This window comes from Haliaeetus leucocephalus, unplaced genomic scaffold (genome assembly GCF_000737465.1).
Source record: "Haliaeetus leucocephalus isolate CR32 unplaced genomic scaffold, Haliaeetus_leucocephalus-4.0 Scaffold668, whole genome shotgun sequence".
NCBI lineage: Eukaryota > Metazoa > Chordata > Aves > Accipitriformes > Accipitridae > Haliaeetus > Haliaeetus leucocephalus.
Genome location: NW_010973104.1, coordinates 1,123,537 through 1,143,449, shown reverse-complemented (window position 1 = coordinate 1,143,449; position 19,913 = coordinate 1,123,537). Strand labels below are relative to the sequence as shown.

Genomic DNA, 19,913 nt, shown 5'->3' with positions numbered 1-19,913 from the left:
CGATAGCGAAAGGGGGGGAGGGCACAAGAGCCGCTGGCTCCTGCATCTGGTTCCTATCAGTGATGATCCTGCGCGGGGGGACAGATGGTCGTTAGCGCGGTGTGTATAGACAGGGCTGTCTCGCCCATACAAAGAGGTACATTATGCTGCCTGGCAGAAGGCATGGGGCTGTGGTTTCTTACATAAGGAGGGCGTTTTGTTTGGACTGCAGGGTTGCCTCAGCGCTGCCACTTTGCACCGTCCGTGGCTCCCTGTATCCGCTGCCGTCGCAAGCCTTGCGGGCAGTCGGAGGGGAGCGAGCGGGGGCCGACACGTCGCGCGCTGCGTGCTTGCAGCAGCGGTGCGTGTGGGTGAGAGCTCCCACCGTCTAGCGCTCGCGAAGCCGCTGATCTTCCTCGCTGGTGGCGATGTGGCAGCAGGCACGGGGGAGGAACACCGGCGGGACTTAGGGTCCCCAGAGGAAGAGCCCGTGGTCGCGCGTCTCCCTGAGCTGTGTCCCTCGTGGGACAGCAGACAGGATGCGGGGGAAGCCTGTGAAGAGCTGGGCAAGGTGGTCCGAGCGAGGATGGGTTGCCCCCAGTGCCCCTGTCTCTCAGGCCATTGCTGTGTGTCAGCAATAATAACAGCTCATCGCAGCTTGCTGTTTAACGGCGGTGATTCGCTGTTTGTAGGGCGAGGCAGCCCTCAGCAAATTTACTTTTCAGATCACCAGGGAGCTGCTGACCTGAGGAGCATGTGAGCTCGTCGCCTGTTTGTATAGGGTGTGAGACGGGGATGGAGGACATCAATCAGTAGCTCAATCCTGTGTGGCTCTTTGCAGTTCACGAGGGCACCCAGAGGAGTATCTGAGGGATCCAGAAACCCTCTGCCCTGGAGGAGTCCTCATCGTGGGATTTCTGCTCTCTGCAGCCACAGAAATGGTACCTGGGGGCTTGAGAGCCTCTTGTCATAAAGGACTTCCAAGTCCTCAGAGCCATATTGATTTGAGAACCTGTTGTTAATGAGTCTGGAGGACCTGTCCCCTCCAGTAACGACTGCTGGCACCACTGATTCTGCGTGCACAAGGCTGAGGTCCTGTTCATCTCTGAAGCACCGCATGTCAGCGTGGACAGAAAGAGTGGGACATGTAACTGGGGTTGTCCTCGCTGTAAGCGAGCAGTGCTGCGGTCTCTAGATCCATCCAAAGGAGGCCATTATGTACAACTGACCTTGGAAAGATGGTGCTTAAAGGGTTTTCGTGGGATGCTGACTCCTGCAAAGTCTCGTGAGTGGAGTTGTGCCTTGGAGTTTTGTCTGTGAATAGCGTTCCTCCACCTGAGCCTCGTGCCAGGTCCGTATCTGGTTGCTGGTGGCAATTCGAAGCACCTGCAGTGCGAGTCTAGGAAGGGGCTTCCCAAAACTCTGCCTGCAGAAGGCAGGTCTCCAGCCAGCGGCACTTCCACAGCCCTGCCTCCTCCCTGAATATACCCGGGGACCTTCTGCTGTCCATCTCATGGGGTGGACATGCTTGTGTCTTCAAGAAATCCCAGCTATGCTGATTATCTCTTTGGAGATTTCAATCTTTTTTTAGCTGTCCTGCTGCTTTTATGCTCATGAAGCACCGAGTTCATCATTAGGGAACAGGAAACTTGAGGCGTTTCCCCTCTGACGACACCCAGCGCTGCCCAGGAGTAACCAAGGAAAAGGGCTGACCATGGGCTGGAGAGACAAAGGTTTCTTGATGCCAGAGCAGCACCAGGCAGTGCCGGCTCTGCTTTCACGTGGTCACTCCTTTGGCGGTGTTACGCTTGGCAGCCTCTTGCTGTCAAAGGTGTGCAGGTGCAGTAGGTCCTGCCTTGGACTCTTTCCATCAGAGATAACCACCGGTGTCCCTAGATCTGTTCTAGGGATGAGAAAGATCCGGCGCTGCTGACTGGTAGCAACATCTGCTGATGTTACCTGGTCTCTGCAGATGCATTAAGTTCACAGTGCTTTTGAGAAGCCCATAGGAGCGAAGCCAAAAGCTCTGATTTGGGTTAGACAGTCTCTCAGCTAAATCCTGAGCCTGGCATTCACATTTCCCTCCTGCTTTCAGGGAACTGAAACTCTTATCTTGGAGTGCAATATTGCCCTCTGCCCAGGGCAGGGTTTTTTCAGGCTGCCCGTATGGCTGCTGGACTGTTGGGGTCCCCAGCTGATGGCATGCTGCCAGAGCTTGGAAACACGGCTGGAGCTCTCCCCGTTTCTGCCTTCCCACCTCTTTCGAGAGCGGTGTCGAGGCTGTGATGCACGCGACCTGTGGCCGCAGCAGGTGTGTGGTTGTGGCCGAGGTCACCGTTTGGTGGCTTCATCGTCCCCTGGGGAGGTTTGAGGGTGAGCAGGGACGGTGCGAGCCTGGGCAATGGGGCATTAGTGCTTAGAGCATCCCCTTCCCAAGGGCTGCTTGCTTTCTGCAAGCCCAGATTTGTTCCCTTGCTGTCACAACAGAAGCTAGTATATTAACTTCCTAGGGCTTTTTGTGGTGATTAATTGAGACTGAAGATTGAATTGGGAGGGGGACCTGTGGGAGCAGAAGCGTGGCAGGAGAACACTTTATCTGTCAGCAGCTGCCGGCTCGCCTCTCTCTGTTGCAGAATAAAAGCTGACAGGAAAGCACGGTGCTCCACGGAGCTTTTACCTTTGCCGGGGCATACACTTTCATGAATGAATTAAGCCAAAGAATGGTTTGCAGTGTAGTTGTGTAGAGCCAGGCCTCCCTATCACACCAGCTCCCCTTAGGGGCCACCTCCTAACCGAGTGCCTTGTGGCCACGTGATGTTTTTAAGCAGTATCTGTTGGCAGTGAGCAGGAGGGCTGCCAAGGAGAAAATTCAGCCCCAGCCCAAACTCAAAGGCTCCCCTTTAAAGATGTATTAAGAGAAACCAAACAAAAACTACATCAAAAACTCACAGGACATAAAACTGACCCTGTGTGAAATCTTATGCTGACCCTCCTAATTTCTGGAAGAAATTAGGAATTTATGCTCCAAATTATGCCTCTTTTCAGAAAGCAGACTGCTGCAGCACCTCTCCGATAGTCTTGATCTAGCAAGCCAAATAATTGCCATGTAAACCTGCTGTCGTTCTTTGTTTTAAATAAAGGTTAGAACACTGTAGCTAAGCAATGCGAGGCGGTAGGCTTGCTAATCCACCAGATGCAGCTCTCTGGACGTTCTTGGTAATAAGGTGATTATTAATTATGCACAGCTTGCTGATCTGTGGGGGAGGCTTGGCTGCACAGCTGCAGTCCGAGTCTTTGGGCACAGATGCAAACAGTTTTCCTAGGGAGGCTGTTTGGGCATGATTTCAAATAGGCAAAGGTCCCTGTGAAGTCTCTTGGTCCTACAAGTAGCAGCGCTCCGGCTCTTGCTGCCCTGCAGATGCAGGGGCTGAGGCTGCTGGATCCATGTTGCTTGTTCCAGCTGAGCCCCTTCGCTTCACCTCTGTGTTTGAGGAGAGGACAGGCACAGTCTCGTCTGCCTTGGGTTTCCTCCACGTCCTCTCCTGAGGGGTGGTCCTCTCCCCAGCTGGCCCTGGAGCGGTGGGGATGGGTGCCCGTGGAGCCCTGCAGTGGGATGCTGTCTCTCTGGGTGGCATCGCAGGGGACAGATTTTTTTGGTAGCTCCACCTCAGCCAGGGTTTGGTCTCTGTACTAGCAAGTATCAACTGTTTCATCATAATTTATTTTTTTTTCTTGCAGGTGGGAACAGCGAGAGCTGCCTAATGGTAGGGTCTACTATGTAGACCATAACAACAAGACCACCACATGGGAGAGACCTCTTCCTCCAGGGTAAGGGGCTCTGGGGGCAGCTGGCATCTCAGATACTGAACTAACTCATTGTAGCAGATGCACGGGAGTCCGCATGAAAGTGGGGAAGGTGGCAGGAAGGTCTTTTCATTCCTAAAAAGAAATGGGGTGAGATGACCAAATGTTTACAGGCCTGAAAACACATGCTGTATCCTGAGAAAGGTCTTTTCAGCATTTGTAAAGAGGAAAAGGCCTTCCAGTCTGCTGCGTTTTGACCCTCTGTTAGAGGATTATTTTTTTTAAACAGTCCACAGAAATCACTGAACTCTTGAGCAGCAGTGCAACCACTTGTGGGCAGAGCAGAGGGGTGGCCTTTTGGGACGGGGTGCCAGCAAAGTCCCCCTGAGGACCAGGAGAAGGGAGAGGGTGGACCTCATGTCGCTTGGAAAAACAGATACTTCTGGATGAGGGCTGAGCTCCTGGTGAGCAGAAACAGGCACACTCAGTGTGCCCCAAACCCAGAGCTGGACCCTGGAATCTCTCAGAGGGGCCTCTTATGTTCTCAGCCATGTTGCGGTCCGCTTGTGCTCAAGAAGAGCTCAGCTCCATGAGACCTGCAAGAAGCACTCTGCAAAACTCATGTTGAGGAGGGCCATGCTTTCATTTCCAGGGGTAAACAGTCTTCAGGTCATAAAGGCTGTACACAGCCCTGGGGACCACATGCTTTCCAGAAGCTTGTTGAATTCTCGCCTCTTTGTGCTCCTAAAAGCAGAGAACTCGATACAGCCAAACTGTTGTTGTTCTCTAGACTGAGCTTGTTCAAGGCTGGAATGACTGAACTGTACTTTAACCACCAATGTAATGTGTGAAAATGAAATACAAACCCGTCCTGTTTTCCTCCACGGGAGCCTCCAGGTTTCTGTGGGCACACACTACCTCCAGTTAAGCTGTGCAACTGCTTTCTGATCCTGCAAGAGCTTGAAATCTGTCTGGTGTTAAAAGAGGGAGGCTGTTACCTGGAAAGATAGGTTTGGGAGTACCCCAGGTGTTCTCCTTCCCTCCCGCATCGGTCTCCAACCCAGTGCCTTGCCTCTGTCGGAGGTCAGGTCTCTTGGAGGAATGCTTACAGCATCCTGCTGAGAACTCTGCTAGTGTCTAGGCTTCATGTGCCCTTGCAGGGAGCTGCTTCAAGTCTTACTAGTCTTTTGTATTTCCTTCTGGTGGATCTTTGCCCAAAAGAGCCCCTTCAACTGTGAAACTGGTGGTTGTGCTGGAGCTGGGAAGGGAGCCCTCGTGTTAAAGGGTATCTTAGTCTTGTGAGAGGCTTCTTGTGAGAAGTGTCTGAAGTCAGCCCGTAGCATCAGAGCGAAATGAAACATCACGGTCTCCATAGCTGGACCCGTGGGCCCAGGCAGCTCTCAGGTCTTTCCCCCTTGGAGGACTATGAGCTGCTCTTCTCACCTGCGTTTCTGAGAGGCAGAACTTGACTACAAATCCTCTGCCGAGCCACTGCATGGGGAGCACGAGGGGAGCGTGGCAGCTGGGGAAGCGGCTCACAACTCCGTGCTCCTCTCAGTCAGGCTTTCAGCATGTTCTGGGGCAGCAGCTGGATATTCTCAAGCTGCTGCTGTGCATCCAGGGCGCCGGGGGCAGCCCTCGGACAAGGGCAACGGGAGGTTCCAGTGTGTACCACCGTGGTCTGTGCCTTCTGCTGTGCCTCCTGACCTCTCCAGGGTTTCTTTCTGCTGCCTTCACACCAGCGTTTATACTGAGCTGCCACACGGCAGCTGGAGGCACCTGCCAGCAGGACCTGCCGAGCTGTCCGAGGACACACAGCGACATCTTCCTCTGGTGTTCCCAGGTGGGAGAAACGCGTGGATCCTCGAGGCAGGTATTACTACGTGGACCACAACACCCGGACCACCACGTGGCAGCGCCCCACGGCCGAGTACGTCAGGAACTATGAGCAGTGGCAGTCCCAGCGAAACCAGCTCCAAGGAGCCATGCAGCAGTTCAGCCAAAGATTCCTGTACCAGGTGAGACACGGGAGTGTGGGGAGGCACTTGCTGGGCTGCATGGGGTCTGTCGTCTCGGCGAGTGCAGCAGAGCAGTGCTCGGATGGGAGAGCTCACAGGCTCCTCTGCTGCATGCAGAGAACCACATGGGAGTAACTTTCTTTTTATAAAACAGCTTGCACAGCCCCGAAGGGTGGTGGCACATGCCTTCAGCAGTCCGTCCCCAGTGTCCTTTCAGTGTCAGCGTGGCTAGGCCCATGCTTTCTCCCGTGGCTCCCATCAGCCGAGCCTGGCTGCTGACCCACGAGGCTTGCGGAACTTGCTGCGTGCTGTCAGAGCTGGGCATATGCTGAGGAAGCCGTGGGAGCCTGGTCTGTAGCGGGAGGGGAGGCTTTTGGGGGGCTGAGCTCATCCCTCACCAAGTCACCGCTGGGCTGAGGACAGCGTGGTTGGGTCCTGGGTGGCAGCAGGAGTCAGCAGCTGTAGCTGCAGGCTCAGGGTACAAGTGTGAGGTGGTGAGGGGCTGCAAGAGCCAGGGGACCGGAGAGCACAGGGAACGAGCACTGCTGGGCTTGGCGAGCTTCCTCCTGCTTTTTCTGCTTCCTCCCCTTGTTCCTGGCTTGGGCTGAGTCGCCGCGTTCCCTCGCTCGGGGAATGGTCTCTCGACAGCCCCGCAGAGCAGTAGCTCCTGGGCAGAGACCGCTCTTGTCCTGGCTTCACCTTTGCTGCTGGAGCTGGGACCTGGCTTCCAGTGGTGGCGAGCACCCTCTGATAACCAGGACGGTGCTGGTGGCCGTTGTGCTGCAGGGCGAGCAGCACTTGGGAAAGAGCTAGGCTGGAGCGTTTCCACCTCCCGGAGCAGCGATGTCCCAGTGCTCTCCGCCGTCAGCTGGCCCCGTGCCTCGCAGAGGCCGTGCCGCCGTGAAAAACACGGCTCTTGCCAGGCGGCAGGGAGGTCTGGAGGGGCAAGGTGCAGGGCAAAGGTGGGCAGAGCAGAGCGACCAACTTCTCATCGATGTTTAGCTCCTCTCGGAGAAAGCCGGGAGGTTGATGTGTCCCAGCAGCGCTGCTAGCGCTGGTGCGAGCTCTGTGCTCCAGCAAGGAGCTCGGATGCTCTCTGGGAGGGGGGTGCAGGCAGAGCAGTTGTGCAAAGTCCATCCTACGTGAGACACAACTGGGGCCGCTCCCCGGGGGTGCGGGAAGCTGCTCTGCCCCTCTCCTCCCCCTGCCCGTCTCTCCACCACCCCTTCCAAGCCTCGCAGTGGGAGCTGGACCACCGCAGCTTTGCAGCCCGCTGCCTGCCCGTGCTCCTCGGCACCCCGTTCGCAGGACCGCTGCGGACGGGTACGCGGGAGGGGGCTTCCACTGGAGGCCAAACTGGGCTCCGGGCCTGTCGCTCGCTCCCATCTTTGCCAGCGCCAGCCTTGGAGCTGCTCCAGTGCTGCGCGACTCACCCTGGCTGGGCTCCGCAGAGTGCAGAGGGAGGGACTCGCGCTCCAAATTTAGCCTGATGAAACGATTGTACTTTTTGTTTCGAGCTCCCCGCTGCCAGCGGTGATGACTCCTGCTCTGCCTCCTTCCCCGTGGGGGCTTTCTGCTTTGCTTTGCCTTGCCCTCTCGTCTCCAGCATCCGCCTGCCCTCCTTGCCGGGAGAGGACGGTGGGGAGGTGATGACAGCACTGCAGCCCTGGACGATGCAGAGCCCTCTCCACGCAGCCCCGCAGCTCGGGGGGGCCGGGGTGCAGCCAGGGACCGCTCTGCCTGCAGGTGCCTTGGTGCTGCAGGGCTCCCTGGGCTGTGCCCTGCACGCAGCATCCCTTGCACCAAGGGGTCTTGCCGGCGCGAAGAGCCAGCTTGTTCCCCGGGGGCTGCGGAGAGCTGCGGGAGGGGGACCTCTGCCCCAGGCTCTTGTGTCGCTGCCCTGTTAGTTTTAATTAGTTATCTGTAGGTCACAGTGAGGTGATACCTCTGGACATGACTCACTGCATCTCTGTCCAGCCTGTCTGGGCAGGGAGGAGCAGAGACTCCGAGGCACGCCGTGCCGGACTGGCCGCTGCCCGGGCAATGCCTCCCGTGCCCCGTCCTGGCACATGGGGGTCAGGTACACGAGACGAAGCTCGGAGAGGCACGGGCTGTGCCAGCCCCGTCCCCGACTTGCCCCCGGACGTCCCCGGGGTGCTGGGCTGCCGTGGGGCACCCCGAGTGATGGTGTCTGTCTCAGAGTGGGGTTCGCGGGCTGTTCGCGGGCAGGAGGGACGGGTCTGGCCGTGGGTGGCATTTCCTGAGCCCAGGCCGAGTCCGACCCCCAGCCCAGTGCGGAGGGCTGGGACGCCGGCCCCTCTCCAGCAGCAGCTGGGTTTCAGGAGGTGCAATGAGAACGCCTTTTCGGTAACAACACGTTTCTTATTTAACCGTCAAAAGCACTCGCAGGCCACCTCCTCCCCTGAACCCCCAACTGTCGGGGCTGCGCCTCCATCCCCAGGGACCTCCAGCGGAGCTGGAGACTGGGGGGGGGCTCACGCACGCAGGGGCGGCCGGCCAGCCCGCTCCCCTTCTCCCGGGGCATCCCACGGTTCAGGCTGGGTGACGGCCATCGGCTCTGCCCACCCTGGGGAGGAAGAAGAAGAAGAAGAAAGGTGCTTTGTGCGGTGGCCCCCAACCTGCTTGGGGGGGTGGCGGGGTGCGGAGCCGCCCGTCTGCGTGGGATGAATGCGGCCTCAGTGCGAGCGCATCCCTCGCCCAGCGCCCTGCCCGGGGAGGAGGGGGCCGCTGGCCCGCCAGGAAGCGCTGGGCGTGGACAGGGCTTGTGGGAATGATTTCATTGGAAAGGCCTGCGATATTTTTTCCCCTCTTGTGTGTGGTTCTTGGAGGAGGCTGGAGGTGTATCTGGTGGGGACAGCCGGCGGCAGCCGAGCAGCCGCGCACATCTGGACCCCGCCGAGCCGTCCCGCTCCCCTCCGTGCGGCACAGCCCCTGCCGCCCCCTTGGCTGCCCCAGCCTCTGTTTAGTTTGTGCTTTTTTTTTTTTTTTTTTTTTTAGTTCTCTGGGAGCTGCGGGCCAAGGGGAGGCGAGTGGGAGTGGGGGCTGCACAGCTCACCTCCACACTCTACTCTTCCCAGGCGTCCCTGCCCTGGTTTTTATTTTGTGTTTTTGCCCTCTCTGTTGTCTCTAGTCGTCCGGCGCCCCATCCGACAATGATCCTCTCGGTCCCCTTCCTCCTGGCTGGGGTAAGTACTGAGCCATCTCACCTGCCCGCCGCTGCGCTCGCCGGACAGCCCCAATGGGGACGCTCCTCCGTCACCCGGAGCGGGACCCTGCCCGCCCCATGGGGAGGACTGTGCTGTCAGCAGCTCCTTTGCTTCCATCCCTGGCATTAATGGGGAATGGTGGCTGGGGAGCCAGCGTTCCCCATGCGCTGCTGCATGTGGGGCTGAGTCTGCCTGTGATTAGCACGATCTCTGATTTGAAATCCAGCTTTTTTTCCTTTTTTTTTTTCCCCTTTTCCTGGAGGAGTTCCCAGTCTCTCTCAGCTGCTGAATGCAGAAGTGCTTGTGGTTGTTCTTTGGACGGGGGGAGAGGTTGGGGATCCAACTCCTCGCTCATCCCCAGACCCTTCCTCTGCTGAGCAGGGATCCATCCCGCTGCCGTGCGTGCCTCCCGGGATGCTCTGCCCCAGTCCGCAGCGGGGCTGGGAGCTGGCAGGAGCGGGGCTGGCTGTCCCGGCCCCATGGCCCAAGCATCGTGTGCTGGGACGTTTTGAAAGGTCCCTGTGCCATCCTCAGGGCAGGGAGGTCCCCCTCCATGGCGAGAGCATCCCTGGAGAGGGCAGGCTGGGAAGCTCGTGGGTGCAGACGGGCTGTGCTGTGCCAGGCGGGGTGGGCAGGAGAGGGGTTAAAACTGCAGGGAGATTGGAGCAGGGCAGAGGGGCCCCAGGCTGCTAAGGGGGTCTTCAAGGGCAGGGTCTCGATGGGGACGATGCTGGAGCCTTTGCAGCTGCACTGGGTGGCCCAACTCCTGCATCAGCGAGGAGAGGGGCCCCAACCCCAGCGTCAGACTGGGGCAGACCATGTGGGAGGCACGGTTCTGCGCGGGGCTGAGCACCCTGGGGTGGCGATCCCCAGGATGGATGGGGTCCCCAGGATGGACGCGGTCCCGGGTCATCGTAACGCGGGGTCTTCCAGAGCCACCGCGTGGGGGCTGCTTCCTGCGGTCCAGGAGCGAGACGGAGCGAGGGGGGCCGCGGTGGCCGGGAGGTGACAGGGGAGCGTGCGTGCAGGGCGTCCCGGCCGGCATGGAGCAGGGCCGTGCGTGGGGGGGAGTGACGCAGGCACGTGGAGGGAGGAGGTGTGTTGCGTGTGGGGCACACGTGTTGGTGGGGAGGCGGCGAGCGTGCGTGGGAGCACGTGGCGGGGGGGGCGGCTGGCGAGAGGCAGAGCGGCGTTGGCGGGCGCGCAGGCGGGACGAGATGGGGTGCACGGGGTGGGCGCGGGTGCCCCGGGGGCTGACGGGGTGGAGAGCGGGTGCGGGGTCCCCACTTGGACCGGGGCATGGTGGTGCCCAGCCACAGCTGGGAAGCTCTTGCCGTTCGGAGCATGCAAATAGTGTCGGGAGGGTGCGTTGGGAAGGGGGTACTCGGGGAAGCGTGTGGAGGCGGCCAGCACAAGACGGGGGTCGAGCAGCGGTGCTGGTGTGAGTGGCGTGGGTGTTTTATGTCTGCGTGCGGTAGGAGGAGGGCTATGCGTGCGCACACATGTGTACGCGTGTGCAGCACACGCTGGGAGCGTGAGCTCTGCACCAGCAGCAGGGCCACGCAGGGAGTTCGGATGCATTTGGGAAAGTACCCGAGGATCTGCCTGGAGGGATGCTGCACTTGCAGAGCGCTGCGTGTCCGAGGCGGACGCATGTGCCATCTGCCCAGCGAGGTGTGTGGCCGAGCACACCTCTTGTCCCAGCCTGGCAGCATGTTGGCAGGGCCCGACTCGGCTGTGGCATCTCCCAGTGTGCTGGCCCTGGGGGCACTGGAGAAAGCTGGCCTTCCCTGGAGGTGCGCCAGCTTGTGCGTGTAGAAGAAACGTAGGGTTTTTTTATACTGCCTTTTCCAAATGAGCCGGGGCAGCGCCAGCAGGGAGGTGGGACGGGGGAACCGACAAACTTCTCACGAGCTGGGAAGAGGAGGGCTGTTCCCGGGACTGCGGGTCAGCGCTGGCCAGGGCACTCCAGCTAACGCTTCCTCTCCCTTTTCTCTTAGAGAAGAGACAGGACAATGGGCGAGTGTATTACGTGAACCACAACACACGGACCACCCAGTGGGAAGACCCTCGCACGCAGGGGTAGGCAGCCTGCGGGGAGAGCAGGGAGGATGCTTGTGGTTTCGGAAGGTCTGTGCCATGGGCTACTGAATGCTGAGAGCTGGCCATGCCAGGGGATCGAGCCCCGAGATGGTCCTGCAAGCTGCAGTGCTGGGGAGGTGAAAACACTGAGAGCTGCAGGCAGCGCTGGAGGCCGGGGGGATTGGGCATTGCGGGGCAGCTATCCGGCTTGTGGGAGCTGAGGGTAGAGGTGAGGAAATCCCTATGACTGAGGGCAGGCGATGAGGAAGACTGCAGGGCTTTCTGGGCAGAAAGAGGTGTTTTCTTCTCACCCTGTCACCTTCCCGCAGGGGTCTGCTCGGGCTCCCAAGAGCTCAGGGTTGCGGCTCTCCAGAGACCTGCCCAGGTCTCCCCCGAGACCACCTCTCCTGCAGACAGAGAGCAAAGCCGTAGCTTTTGCTGGTCCTGGCTGTGACCAAGCGTGCAGCGCAGGCAGGGCTCCTGTCTCAGGGCACAGGCGGATGCTTGCCCACCCTGTACTATAAATCCTTCCTTTTGCCTGGCACGCAGCTGCAAATTGAAGGTGGTCCCCAAGGGTAGCAATTTGGAGGGCCGCGGTTCAGGATGAGAGATGTCCAAGGTGCCTGCCCAGTGACCCCTTCCTTGTCGGCAGGATGATCCAGGAGCCGCCGCTGCCGCCCGGCTGGGAGATGAAGTACACGAACGAGGGCGTGCGCTACTTTGTGGACCACAACACTCGCACCACCACCTTCAAGGACCCGCGCCCTGGATTCGAGTCTGGGTAAGCGCTTTTGGGCTGGGGTCCTCACCGTGCGGCCGGGCTGAACGCTGGGAGCTGGGACTCGAGCTGCCTGTCGCAGCTCGCACCTTCCTGTGGGGAGGCGGGTCGGCTTTGTTGCAAAGACACCGAGCAGCGGATTTAGGGCCTCACATTTGGCTCTGACGGAGGTGGGCTGCGCCCCAGAGATCTTCCTCCTGCCTGGCAGGCGATGAGGCTGCTGGGGCCGGGCAGCTCACACCTGGACAGGCAGGGATGCTGAGCTAAGCCCCGGGCTGTTTTTGCAGGAGCAAACAGGGTGGCTCCCCGGGGGCGTATGACCGGAGCTTTCGCTGGAAGTACCACCAGTTCCGCTTCCTCTGCCACGTGAGTAGAGCGGCTGGAAGTCCCCAGCAGCTCGGGAGCTGCTGAGCCTCAGGGCTGGATGGGTGCGTGGACAGCCTGACCCCATGGGCAGGCGTGGGCGAGGAGAGCCGCTGTGCCAGCCTGCACAAAGCCTCGTGTCTCTCCTTGCTCGTAGTCAAACGCGTTGCCCAGCCACGTGAAGATCAGCGTTTCGCGACAGACGCTCTTTGAGGACTCCTTCCAGCAGGTGAGGAGGTGCCAGGGCCACAGAGCCCGGGGAGGTGCGGAGGCGGCCCTTGCGCCGGCCCACGGTGACGCTTCCCCTTGCTTTTCCCCAGATCATGAACATGAAGCCGTACGACTTGCGGCGTCGCCTGTACATCATCATGCGAGGAGAGGAGGGCCTGGACTACGGTGGCATCGCTAGGTGAGTGCTGGCATGCTGGACCGCATGCCTGCTGCTGGACAGGGCTGTGCCCTGCCTGCAGTGTGAATCCCTAACGGGCAGTGCAGGCAGGGGAGTCTGTCCGGCAGCTGCACTCGGGGTCCTTAGCCTTTCTGCAGTGCCTGCTTGGGCAGAGGAGCCCAGGGGTGTTCGAAGGGGAAGCAATGTGAGTTTTAGGAATGGTGGAACACCCTGAAAGCATCGCACCAGCCTGTTGCTGGCACAGAGAAGGCTGGGGGACCTGGCTGGGGCTCTCCTGCCACCCCTGGGGTGTGGGGGCAGTGGGTTGAGCGGCCTCTTTTCCCTGCAGCCCACCCTCGCAGCCAACAGGCTCTGGTGTTTCCTGGGACTGTCGGTGTGCGCGGAGGCAGACGTGGGGTGATGCAGTTGTTGCAGCAGCTGCCTGCCCCAAGGATGGTGTTACCAGAGTGTGGGCTGCGTCTTGGCTGGAGGGGGGGGTCCTGCGTCCCCACGAGCCACCGCTGGCTCGCTCGGGGCATCTGCCTTGGTGCTGGGCTAACGCTTCCCCCTGCCTGCCTGCCGCCCTGGCATTCGTGCTGCCGTGCTCTCGCCCGCTCCTCCTTTGTGGTGCCGCTGCCCCCAGCTCTGGTGCAGGGGATCCTGCTCTCCGCCTCTCTCTGTGTCCTGCCAGTGGTTTTACCCTATGGTAGGTTACGTCATGCTGTTCTACCACAGGGTAGAACCACGGACGGGATGCCGGGGCTGCCTCTGCGTCCGAGGACTCCCGTCTCCCTGTGCGACTGGGGGAAGCAAAGCCAGGACGGTACCCGTCCCGTGCTGCTTTGGGCTCGGGATGGGGGTCCCGCGGGGAGCCTGTGCGGGGAGGCTCAGGGTGTGTGTGCACAACAGTGTGTGTGCGTGTGTGTGTACGTGTACGACAGCCTGGGTGGGACTGAGCCGTGTGATGCCTGCCGGGATCCCCGGTGCTCTGAGCGGGGCCTCTGGCAAACCAGGGTGTTTCTTGCCGGCGTCTCCAGAAGCCCTTCACAAACCACACACGGCACCTCTGGGGCGGAGGACACCCTCGCCAAGTCACACCAGGGCCCAACGCTTGCGCCGGCACCCTGAGGAGACGGGCACCTGGTTTGTGCGGGGTGTGCTGTGGAGGAGCATGGCTGTCCCCTCCGCCGGGGCGCAGCCCCCGGGCACCCCGGCTCCTTGAGCCGCTCATCACCCCGATCCCCTTTCCTCTCGCCCCAGGGAGTGGTTCTTCCTCCTGTCCCACGAGGTGCTCAACCCCATGTACTGCCTCTTCGAGTACGCTGGCAAGAACAACTACTGCCTGCAGATCAACCCTGCCTCCTCCATCAACCCCGACCACCTCACGTACTTTCGCTTCATCGGCCGCTTCATCGCCATGGTAAGAGCCTGGGGAGGTGATGGGAGACGAGATTCTTCGTTCGTGTTCCCCTCCACAGAGCAGGGGCCTTGCAGGGGACGGGGGTGCTCAGCGAGGCGAGGGGCAGCTCTGCGTCCCATGGCTGTCCCCAGCTTGGCACTGTTGCCCTCCTTAAGCCCCGTCTCGCTCCGGCGTGGGTCCGTGGAGGGGATGCTGTGGGGAAGGCTACGGGGTGATGCATTTTAGATCCAGAGGATGGCCGTGGGGCTGGAGGGGACCTGGTTTCCCAGGGGCTGTGTGGTGGGGATGGCTCCAGGTCTTTGGCTGCCACCCCAGGTGCTGTCGGGTCTGCAGCTCCGGGGACTATTTTTAGCCCCAGCAGTGTGAGATTTTCCAGCTGCCCAAGCCCCAGAGCGGCTCCTCCCGTTTGTCTCGCATTCCCCAAGGCCAACGTGCTGCAAGTCGCCTAGCCCTGGGCTGGCAGCGGGGCTGGCAGGGGCTCCCCGAGCCTGGGGAAGGGTCCCCGGCCCCTGGCCCTGCGAGGTGTGCGCGGGAGGTGGCTGCGTGCTGCTCAGGTCCCTGCTCTGTCCTGCCCTGCCCTGCCCTGCGCGTTGCAGGATACCAATAAAACCCCAGACTATTACTCACCGCTGGGCTGTTCTAGACAAGCGTCTGCATTATTTTTGGCTGCCTTTGCCTTGGGGCTCCTGGAAGCCAGGGATTCAGGGAAGCCGCAGCACAGCTCTGTTTAAACAAGTGCTCTTAATAGAGCTGTGAGGGGAGAAGGAGACGCGGTGGAATTCGCAGTGGGGAGGGGAGAGGGGCTGCGAGCACACCCGCACCGGTCGGGCCGCCCCTGGGCAGCGCTGTCGGGGGCAGCCCGCTCCTCCCCACCACGTTTGCCAGCCGGGAGCGAATGCCGCAGCTCTGGGACCCCGGCAGCGATTCCCTTTTGCCCTGCGGCTGCCCCAGTGGGGCAGGACTGTCTCGCCCCGCGGGTCTGTCCTGGGGTCCCCCGTGACCTGGCGTCACCTCCCCGCCGCAGGCTCTGTATCACGGGAAATTCATCGATACCGGCTTCACGCTGCCCTTCTACAAGCGGATGCTAAACAAGCGGCCCACACTGAAGGACCTGGAATCCATCGACCCCGAGTTTTACAACTCCATCGTCTGGACCAAGTGAGTGCCCCGCGCTGCCTCCTGACCTGAGCCTGTCCTGCCGTGGGGGAAGCAGCGTTCCTCCCCACGGCCCCTCGCTGCTGCCGGGTGCGTCTGTCAGAAATCACATCTCGGTGTCCTCCCGCAGGGAGAACAGCCTGGAGGAGTGCGGCCTGGAGTTGTACTTCATCCAGGACATGGAGATCCTGGGCAAGGTGACCACCCACGAGCTGAAGGAGGGTGGTGAGAGCATCCGGGTGACGGAGGAGAACAAGGAGGAGTACATCATGTAAGTGGCCGTGCTGAGGCCCCCGCCTGGTGCCTACCCCCACCAGCTGCAGGGCAGTTCTGGGGTGGGAACGTGGGGCTTGGGACGTGGCCGCTTCCCCGGGCTACGTGGCCTGTGACAAGTATGGGCTGGCGCGGTCGGCCGAGCTCCGCTGCGGTCTGGCTTGCTGCTGGCTGGGCAGTTGCCAGTACTTTCAGGAAAGAGGAGAGGGGAGAGAGGGTGAGACTTCTCTCCCTGTCCCGTGGCTGCTCACCCTGCCCATCCGCCGCTGGGCTGGCTGGGGGCTGCCAGGGCCATCTCCTGCTGACGGTAGGCTCTGGCCAGGGAACGTGGTTTGCACCCCTCGACCTCCTGACGGCTGCTGGTCTGTGCTCAGGGCTGTCTGCCGTCCTCAGGTTCAGAGGTGGAGAGAGAAACCTGCTCATGGGAACTGAGGGGAGCCCTGGTGATTTGCAGGAGCCCCTCTCCCCCTCCCCACGCAACCCTGCGGTTCCCGGGGCCGTCCCCGCTGGCGGGAGGGACAGTGGGGGTTCCCCGTGCCGGGCCAGCGGTGCTGGCTGCCTGCCGACCACCGTCTGCCTTCCCAGGCTGCTGACGGACTGGAGGTTCACGCGGGGTGTGGAGGAGCAGACCAAGGCTTTCCTGGATGGCTTCAACGAGGTGGTGCCGCTGGAGTGGCTGCGGTACTTCGACGAGAAGGAGCTGGAGGTGAGCTGGCGCCTTTGCTGGTATGGGGAAGCGGAGATACTGGTGCTTCCCACCCCGCTGCGGGCTGCCCCGGGAATGGCACGTGGTGACGGCAGAGCGCACAAGCTCCGCTCGCGCCCTCTGCCCCTCGGCTCTGCTGACGGGGGTACCCCCTCCCCAGGTGGTCAGGTCTGCAGGGTGGCTCATTGGGTCCATTAGCAAGAAAATGTCTTCTTGGAGGCGAGGAATTCCTCCCAGACGCCTCTATTGCCCAGTGCTGGAGCCTGTGCCTTGTGAAGCCCAGCACCGGAGGAGTCAGTGCTCCAAAGCATGGGTGCAGGGTCCTGTTTCGATCCCCCTGCTGACTATCCCCTGTCCCCTGTTCCCAGCTGATGCTCTGCGGCATGCAGGAGATCGACATGAACGACTGGCAGAAGAATACCATCTACCGGCACTATACCAAGAACAGCAAACAGATCCAGTGGTTCTGGCAGGTCAGTCCTAGCGCCGGCAGCACCTCCGACTCACTCCCCAGCCCTGGGATCGTCCCCTGCCTGAGGCCTGGGGCAGGCAGGGCTGGCCTGGAGCAGGCAGCCTCGCAGGCTGTCAGGAAGAACGAAATACAACCACGAGCACATGTGCAGCAAGCAGCATGTGGCCACGGCTGGCAGAGGCCCCAGCGCCGCCAGCGAGGACAGCAGGCAGCACTTAGTGGTCAGCATGCTTCTAGCAATAGCTGCTGCTCTTGGGCAGGACGATGGAAGGGGGGGATGTTAGCAGAGCTGCTCCGTGCTGGCCAGGAGAGAAGGGGGTCCAGGAGGGCAAGGCTGGGCAGAGCTGCTCCCCGCAGAGCCCTTGGGATGCGCTCCTCCCCGAGGATGCAGGACTAGAGGCGAGGGCTGGACCACGTGCCTGGTGTGCTGCACCGCGCCGGATTGTGTCCAAACCTGTCCGGGCTGTGGGCTTGGGGGTGATGGGGATCCCACTCTCCTGCTGTGTTCTTGTCGTAGGTCGTTAAAGAGATGGACAATGAGAAGAGGATCCGGCTGTTGCAGTTTGTGACGGGGACCTGCCGCCTGCCCGTCGGAGGGTTTGCAGAGCTCATCGGTGCGTGTTCCCAGGCGCTCGGCTTGGGTGGGGGGTCCCAGGGAGGTGAGCGGGGGCAGTGGCCGTGCGCGGGGGCTGGCAGGTGGGACCTGGCTGTCCATGTCTCCATCACAGAGTGCAAGGCAGCCCGCAGCACATGAGCAGTGAAGCAGCTGTGACGCCTGAGCACGGTGATTTAATCCGGTGGCGTGCCATACCCAGACAAATTCTTTAGCCATGAACTGTGCCGCCACAGTTCACTTTGTCAGTCCAGCTTGTAGTCCCATTTTGAATGAGATTGGATTTTTGATGTAATTTTGATTCTTTTGTGAGACAAACCCCCTTTTCCAGAAAACCACAGTGTGGCATTATTCTGCTCTCATCGTTTAATTTGCTACTTTTTGGGGCCTGTACCAGCCTTTCCCTTACTTTCCTGGAATTGGTGTCAAGCTAACCAGCTAACTTAGGCCACTCGTTTATTCTTGCTGGCATATTAGCCTTTTTTCCAGCCTCCTGGAACCTCTCCAGCACTCACAATCTGTTAAAAAGTGACCTCAGTGACAGACTTTCTGAGCCAGGTCCTTTAAAACTCTTGGATGGGCTCGCTCAATCCTGCGGGTCTACGGATAAATAACGTTTTAGCACTTGCTATTTAACCATCCTGCTTAGAAGCCATGCTATTATCTCTCCATGACCTGTGAATAGGCTTTTCAGCTTTCTCCTTTCTTGTTTTTTGCACATCCTCTCTGCAAGGGGGTCAGAACAGGCAGCGATTGCTGGTATGGATTTATGCCCCGATGTGTCTGTAGGATCATAAGGGCGTGTGACGGTGCGATCTGCTGGCTAGCGGTGTGTTGGAGGGTTTTCTTTTTCAGCTCCTGGTGATGTAATGAGATTTGCTGTGCTCATAATTAACAGGCAGCAACGGGCCCCAGAAATTCTGCATCGATAAAGTTGGCAAAGAGACGTGGCTGCCTCGGAGCCATACATGGTAAGTCGTTTCTCCTTGTCCCTGTTAGGAGCATGTGGGGACAGCCGCAAGCAGCCTCAGCAGGGCTGCACGGGGCCCCGGGCGCCCTCCATCCCCTCCACCGTATTCCCATGGGATGTAACTCCCGTTCTGGCCGTGCATCTTGCCACAGCCTCTGTGCACGGCTGAGGCCAGAGGGGACCCCGCAGCGGGGAGGAGAATTGGGATCGCGGCACTATTCACAGCCTCTGCTGTCTCTCCAGCTTCAACCGTCTGGATCTCCCTCCCTACAAGAGCTATGAACAGCTGAAGGAGAAGCTGCTTTATGCGATTGAGGAGACGGAAGGATTTGGACAGGAGTGACGGAGCTTTGGTGCTTTCCCGGAGCGGGGAGGGCCCTGGAGCGCTGCCGGCTGCGAGGTCCTGCCTGCCGGCGCCCGCGGAGCCCAGCGCCGAGCCCTCTCTGCGGGATGGTGCGCGGGCAGCTGCGGACGCTGTTGCTCTTGTTCCCGTGTGAGATCTGCACTAACGCAGCCCTGGGGGAAACGGGTCTGCGTTTCCTTCCCCAGACAAAATTTGAGGTGTGGCGGGGAGGTGGATGCAAAAGCCTGGCTCCGCTCAGCTCGTGAGGGGCGCGGGCTGGCGCAGAGGGGACGGGGCGAAGCCCTGGGCTTTGGCAAGCAGCGCGCGGTGCACTGAGGCTCCCCGGTCCCCCCTCGCAGACACAGTTAAACGAGATCTGGTTTCGGCACAGGCTATTTTTCCCCCTAGTGTTTTTTGCCTTTTCGTGGCATTTTAATACATGCAGGTGAGGAGGGGAAAGGAAACGGCTCTTGAACCAACTCTCAGGTCATATTTGGGCCCTATCCTGCACCCAGCAAAGGTAACGGGGAACCCCTGGTCGCTGCTGCGGCCGATGCATCGCACGAGGGCCAGGACGGCCCCTTCCTGCGCCAGACCCGTGGCCACCCAGACACAGGGCTTGGCCGACCATGTCTGTTGCGTGTTTTGATTTGCAAGCGTGTGGCCCCTGTGCAGGTATATTTAATAGTTAAGTGGTGTGTTGCTCAGAGCTGGTGCTGCACAGCAGCCCCAGGGGCTCCGGTCACGTTCCTGGTACATCTGGCCTTTGCTTGGTTCGTGGATTTGGCCCAAACTCCCTGTGTTTCCTCTGTTGCTGGCCGGGCTGGTGGCAGGAGCTCCTGGAGCTGCAGGGGAGGGCAGGATCAGGCCTCTGCCCCTTGCCTGGATGCCACCTCCGCTACTGTCCCTGCTCCGCCTGCCCCTGGTGTGCACGGGGGAGACGGACCCATACGAGGGTTGGTATACATAGCTGTACATAAAGGAAGTCTATGGATACAAGACACTGCAATAGCTTTTGACTGGTAACCAGATAGTTTTGTACTGCACCATCCTGCCTCAGCGATGCCGACTTCTTGTGCAATAAACAATAAGCAGCTGCCGAGGTCTGTGTCCCTGGTCGGTGTGTCGCACGGGGGGACAGCCTGGTGCAAGGCCTGGGGCATCTTGGCGGGGACTTGGCCAAAGGGCTGTGGTGGGTGCCCAGAGCTCGTTAGCGGGATCATAAGTAATATGTATTTTTTTCCATTTACACACTGCGCAGGAGGGTCAATGCCTGCCTTCACCCAACCTATAATCACGTTTGGCTAAAAATGTCTCCAGGA

The 19,913-nt window shown here is 60.2% G+C and overlaps 1 protein-coding gene across 6 annotated transcripts in view; it reads left to right on the top strand.

Annotated features, from left to right (window-relative positions):
- The window catches only part of WWP2 (WW domain containing E3 ubiquitin protein ligase 2), a 43,643-nt gene extending 23,965 nt beyond the window's left edge, over positions 1-19,678 (top strand). For 5 of the 6 annotated variants that reach the window (XM_010579524.1, XM_010579523.1, XM_010579525.1 and 2 more), the window contains 16 exons: positions 3,718-3,807; positions 5,627-5,801; positions 8,953-9,007; positions 11,029-11,110; positions 11,763-11,891; positions 12,176-12,254; positions 12,409-12,480; positions 12,572-12,660; positions 13,900-14,059; positions 15,084-15,217; positions 15,345-15,485; positions 16,073-16,193; positions 16,562-16,666; positions 17,183-17,279; positions 18,177-18,249; positions 18,492-19,678. In XM_010579524.1, coding sequence (XP_010577826.1) covers positions 3,718-3,807; positions 5,627-5,801; positions 8,953-9,007; positions 11,029-11,110; positions 11,763-11,891; positions 12,176-12,254; positions 12,409-12,480; positions 12,572-12,660; positions 13,900-14,059; positions 15,084-15,217; positions 15,345-15,485; positions 16,073-16,193; positions 16,562-16,666; positions 17,183-17,279; positions 18,177-18,249; positions 18,492-18,591 — 1,702 coding nt within the window. In that variant the 3' untranslated portion in view covers positions 18,592-19,678. Of the gene's footprint in view, positions 1-3,717; positions 3,808-5,626; positions 5,802-8,952; positions 9,008-11,028; positions 11,111-11,762; positions 11,892-12,175; positions 12,255-12,408; positions 12,481-12,571; positions 12,661-13,899; positions 14,060-15,083; positions 15,218-15,344; positions 15,486-16,072; positions 16,194-16,561; positions 16,667-17,182; positions 17,280-18,176; positions 18,250-18,491 lie in introns of those variants that run through there. The other variant, XM_010579528.1, reaches the window with a different exon arrangement.
- The last annotated feature ends 235 nt before the right edge of the window (positions 19,679-19,913 follow it).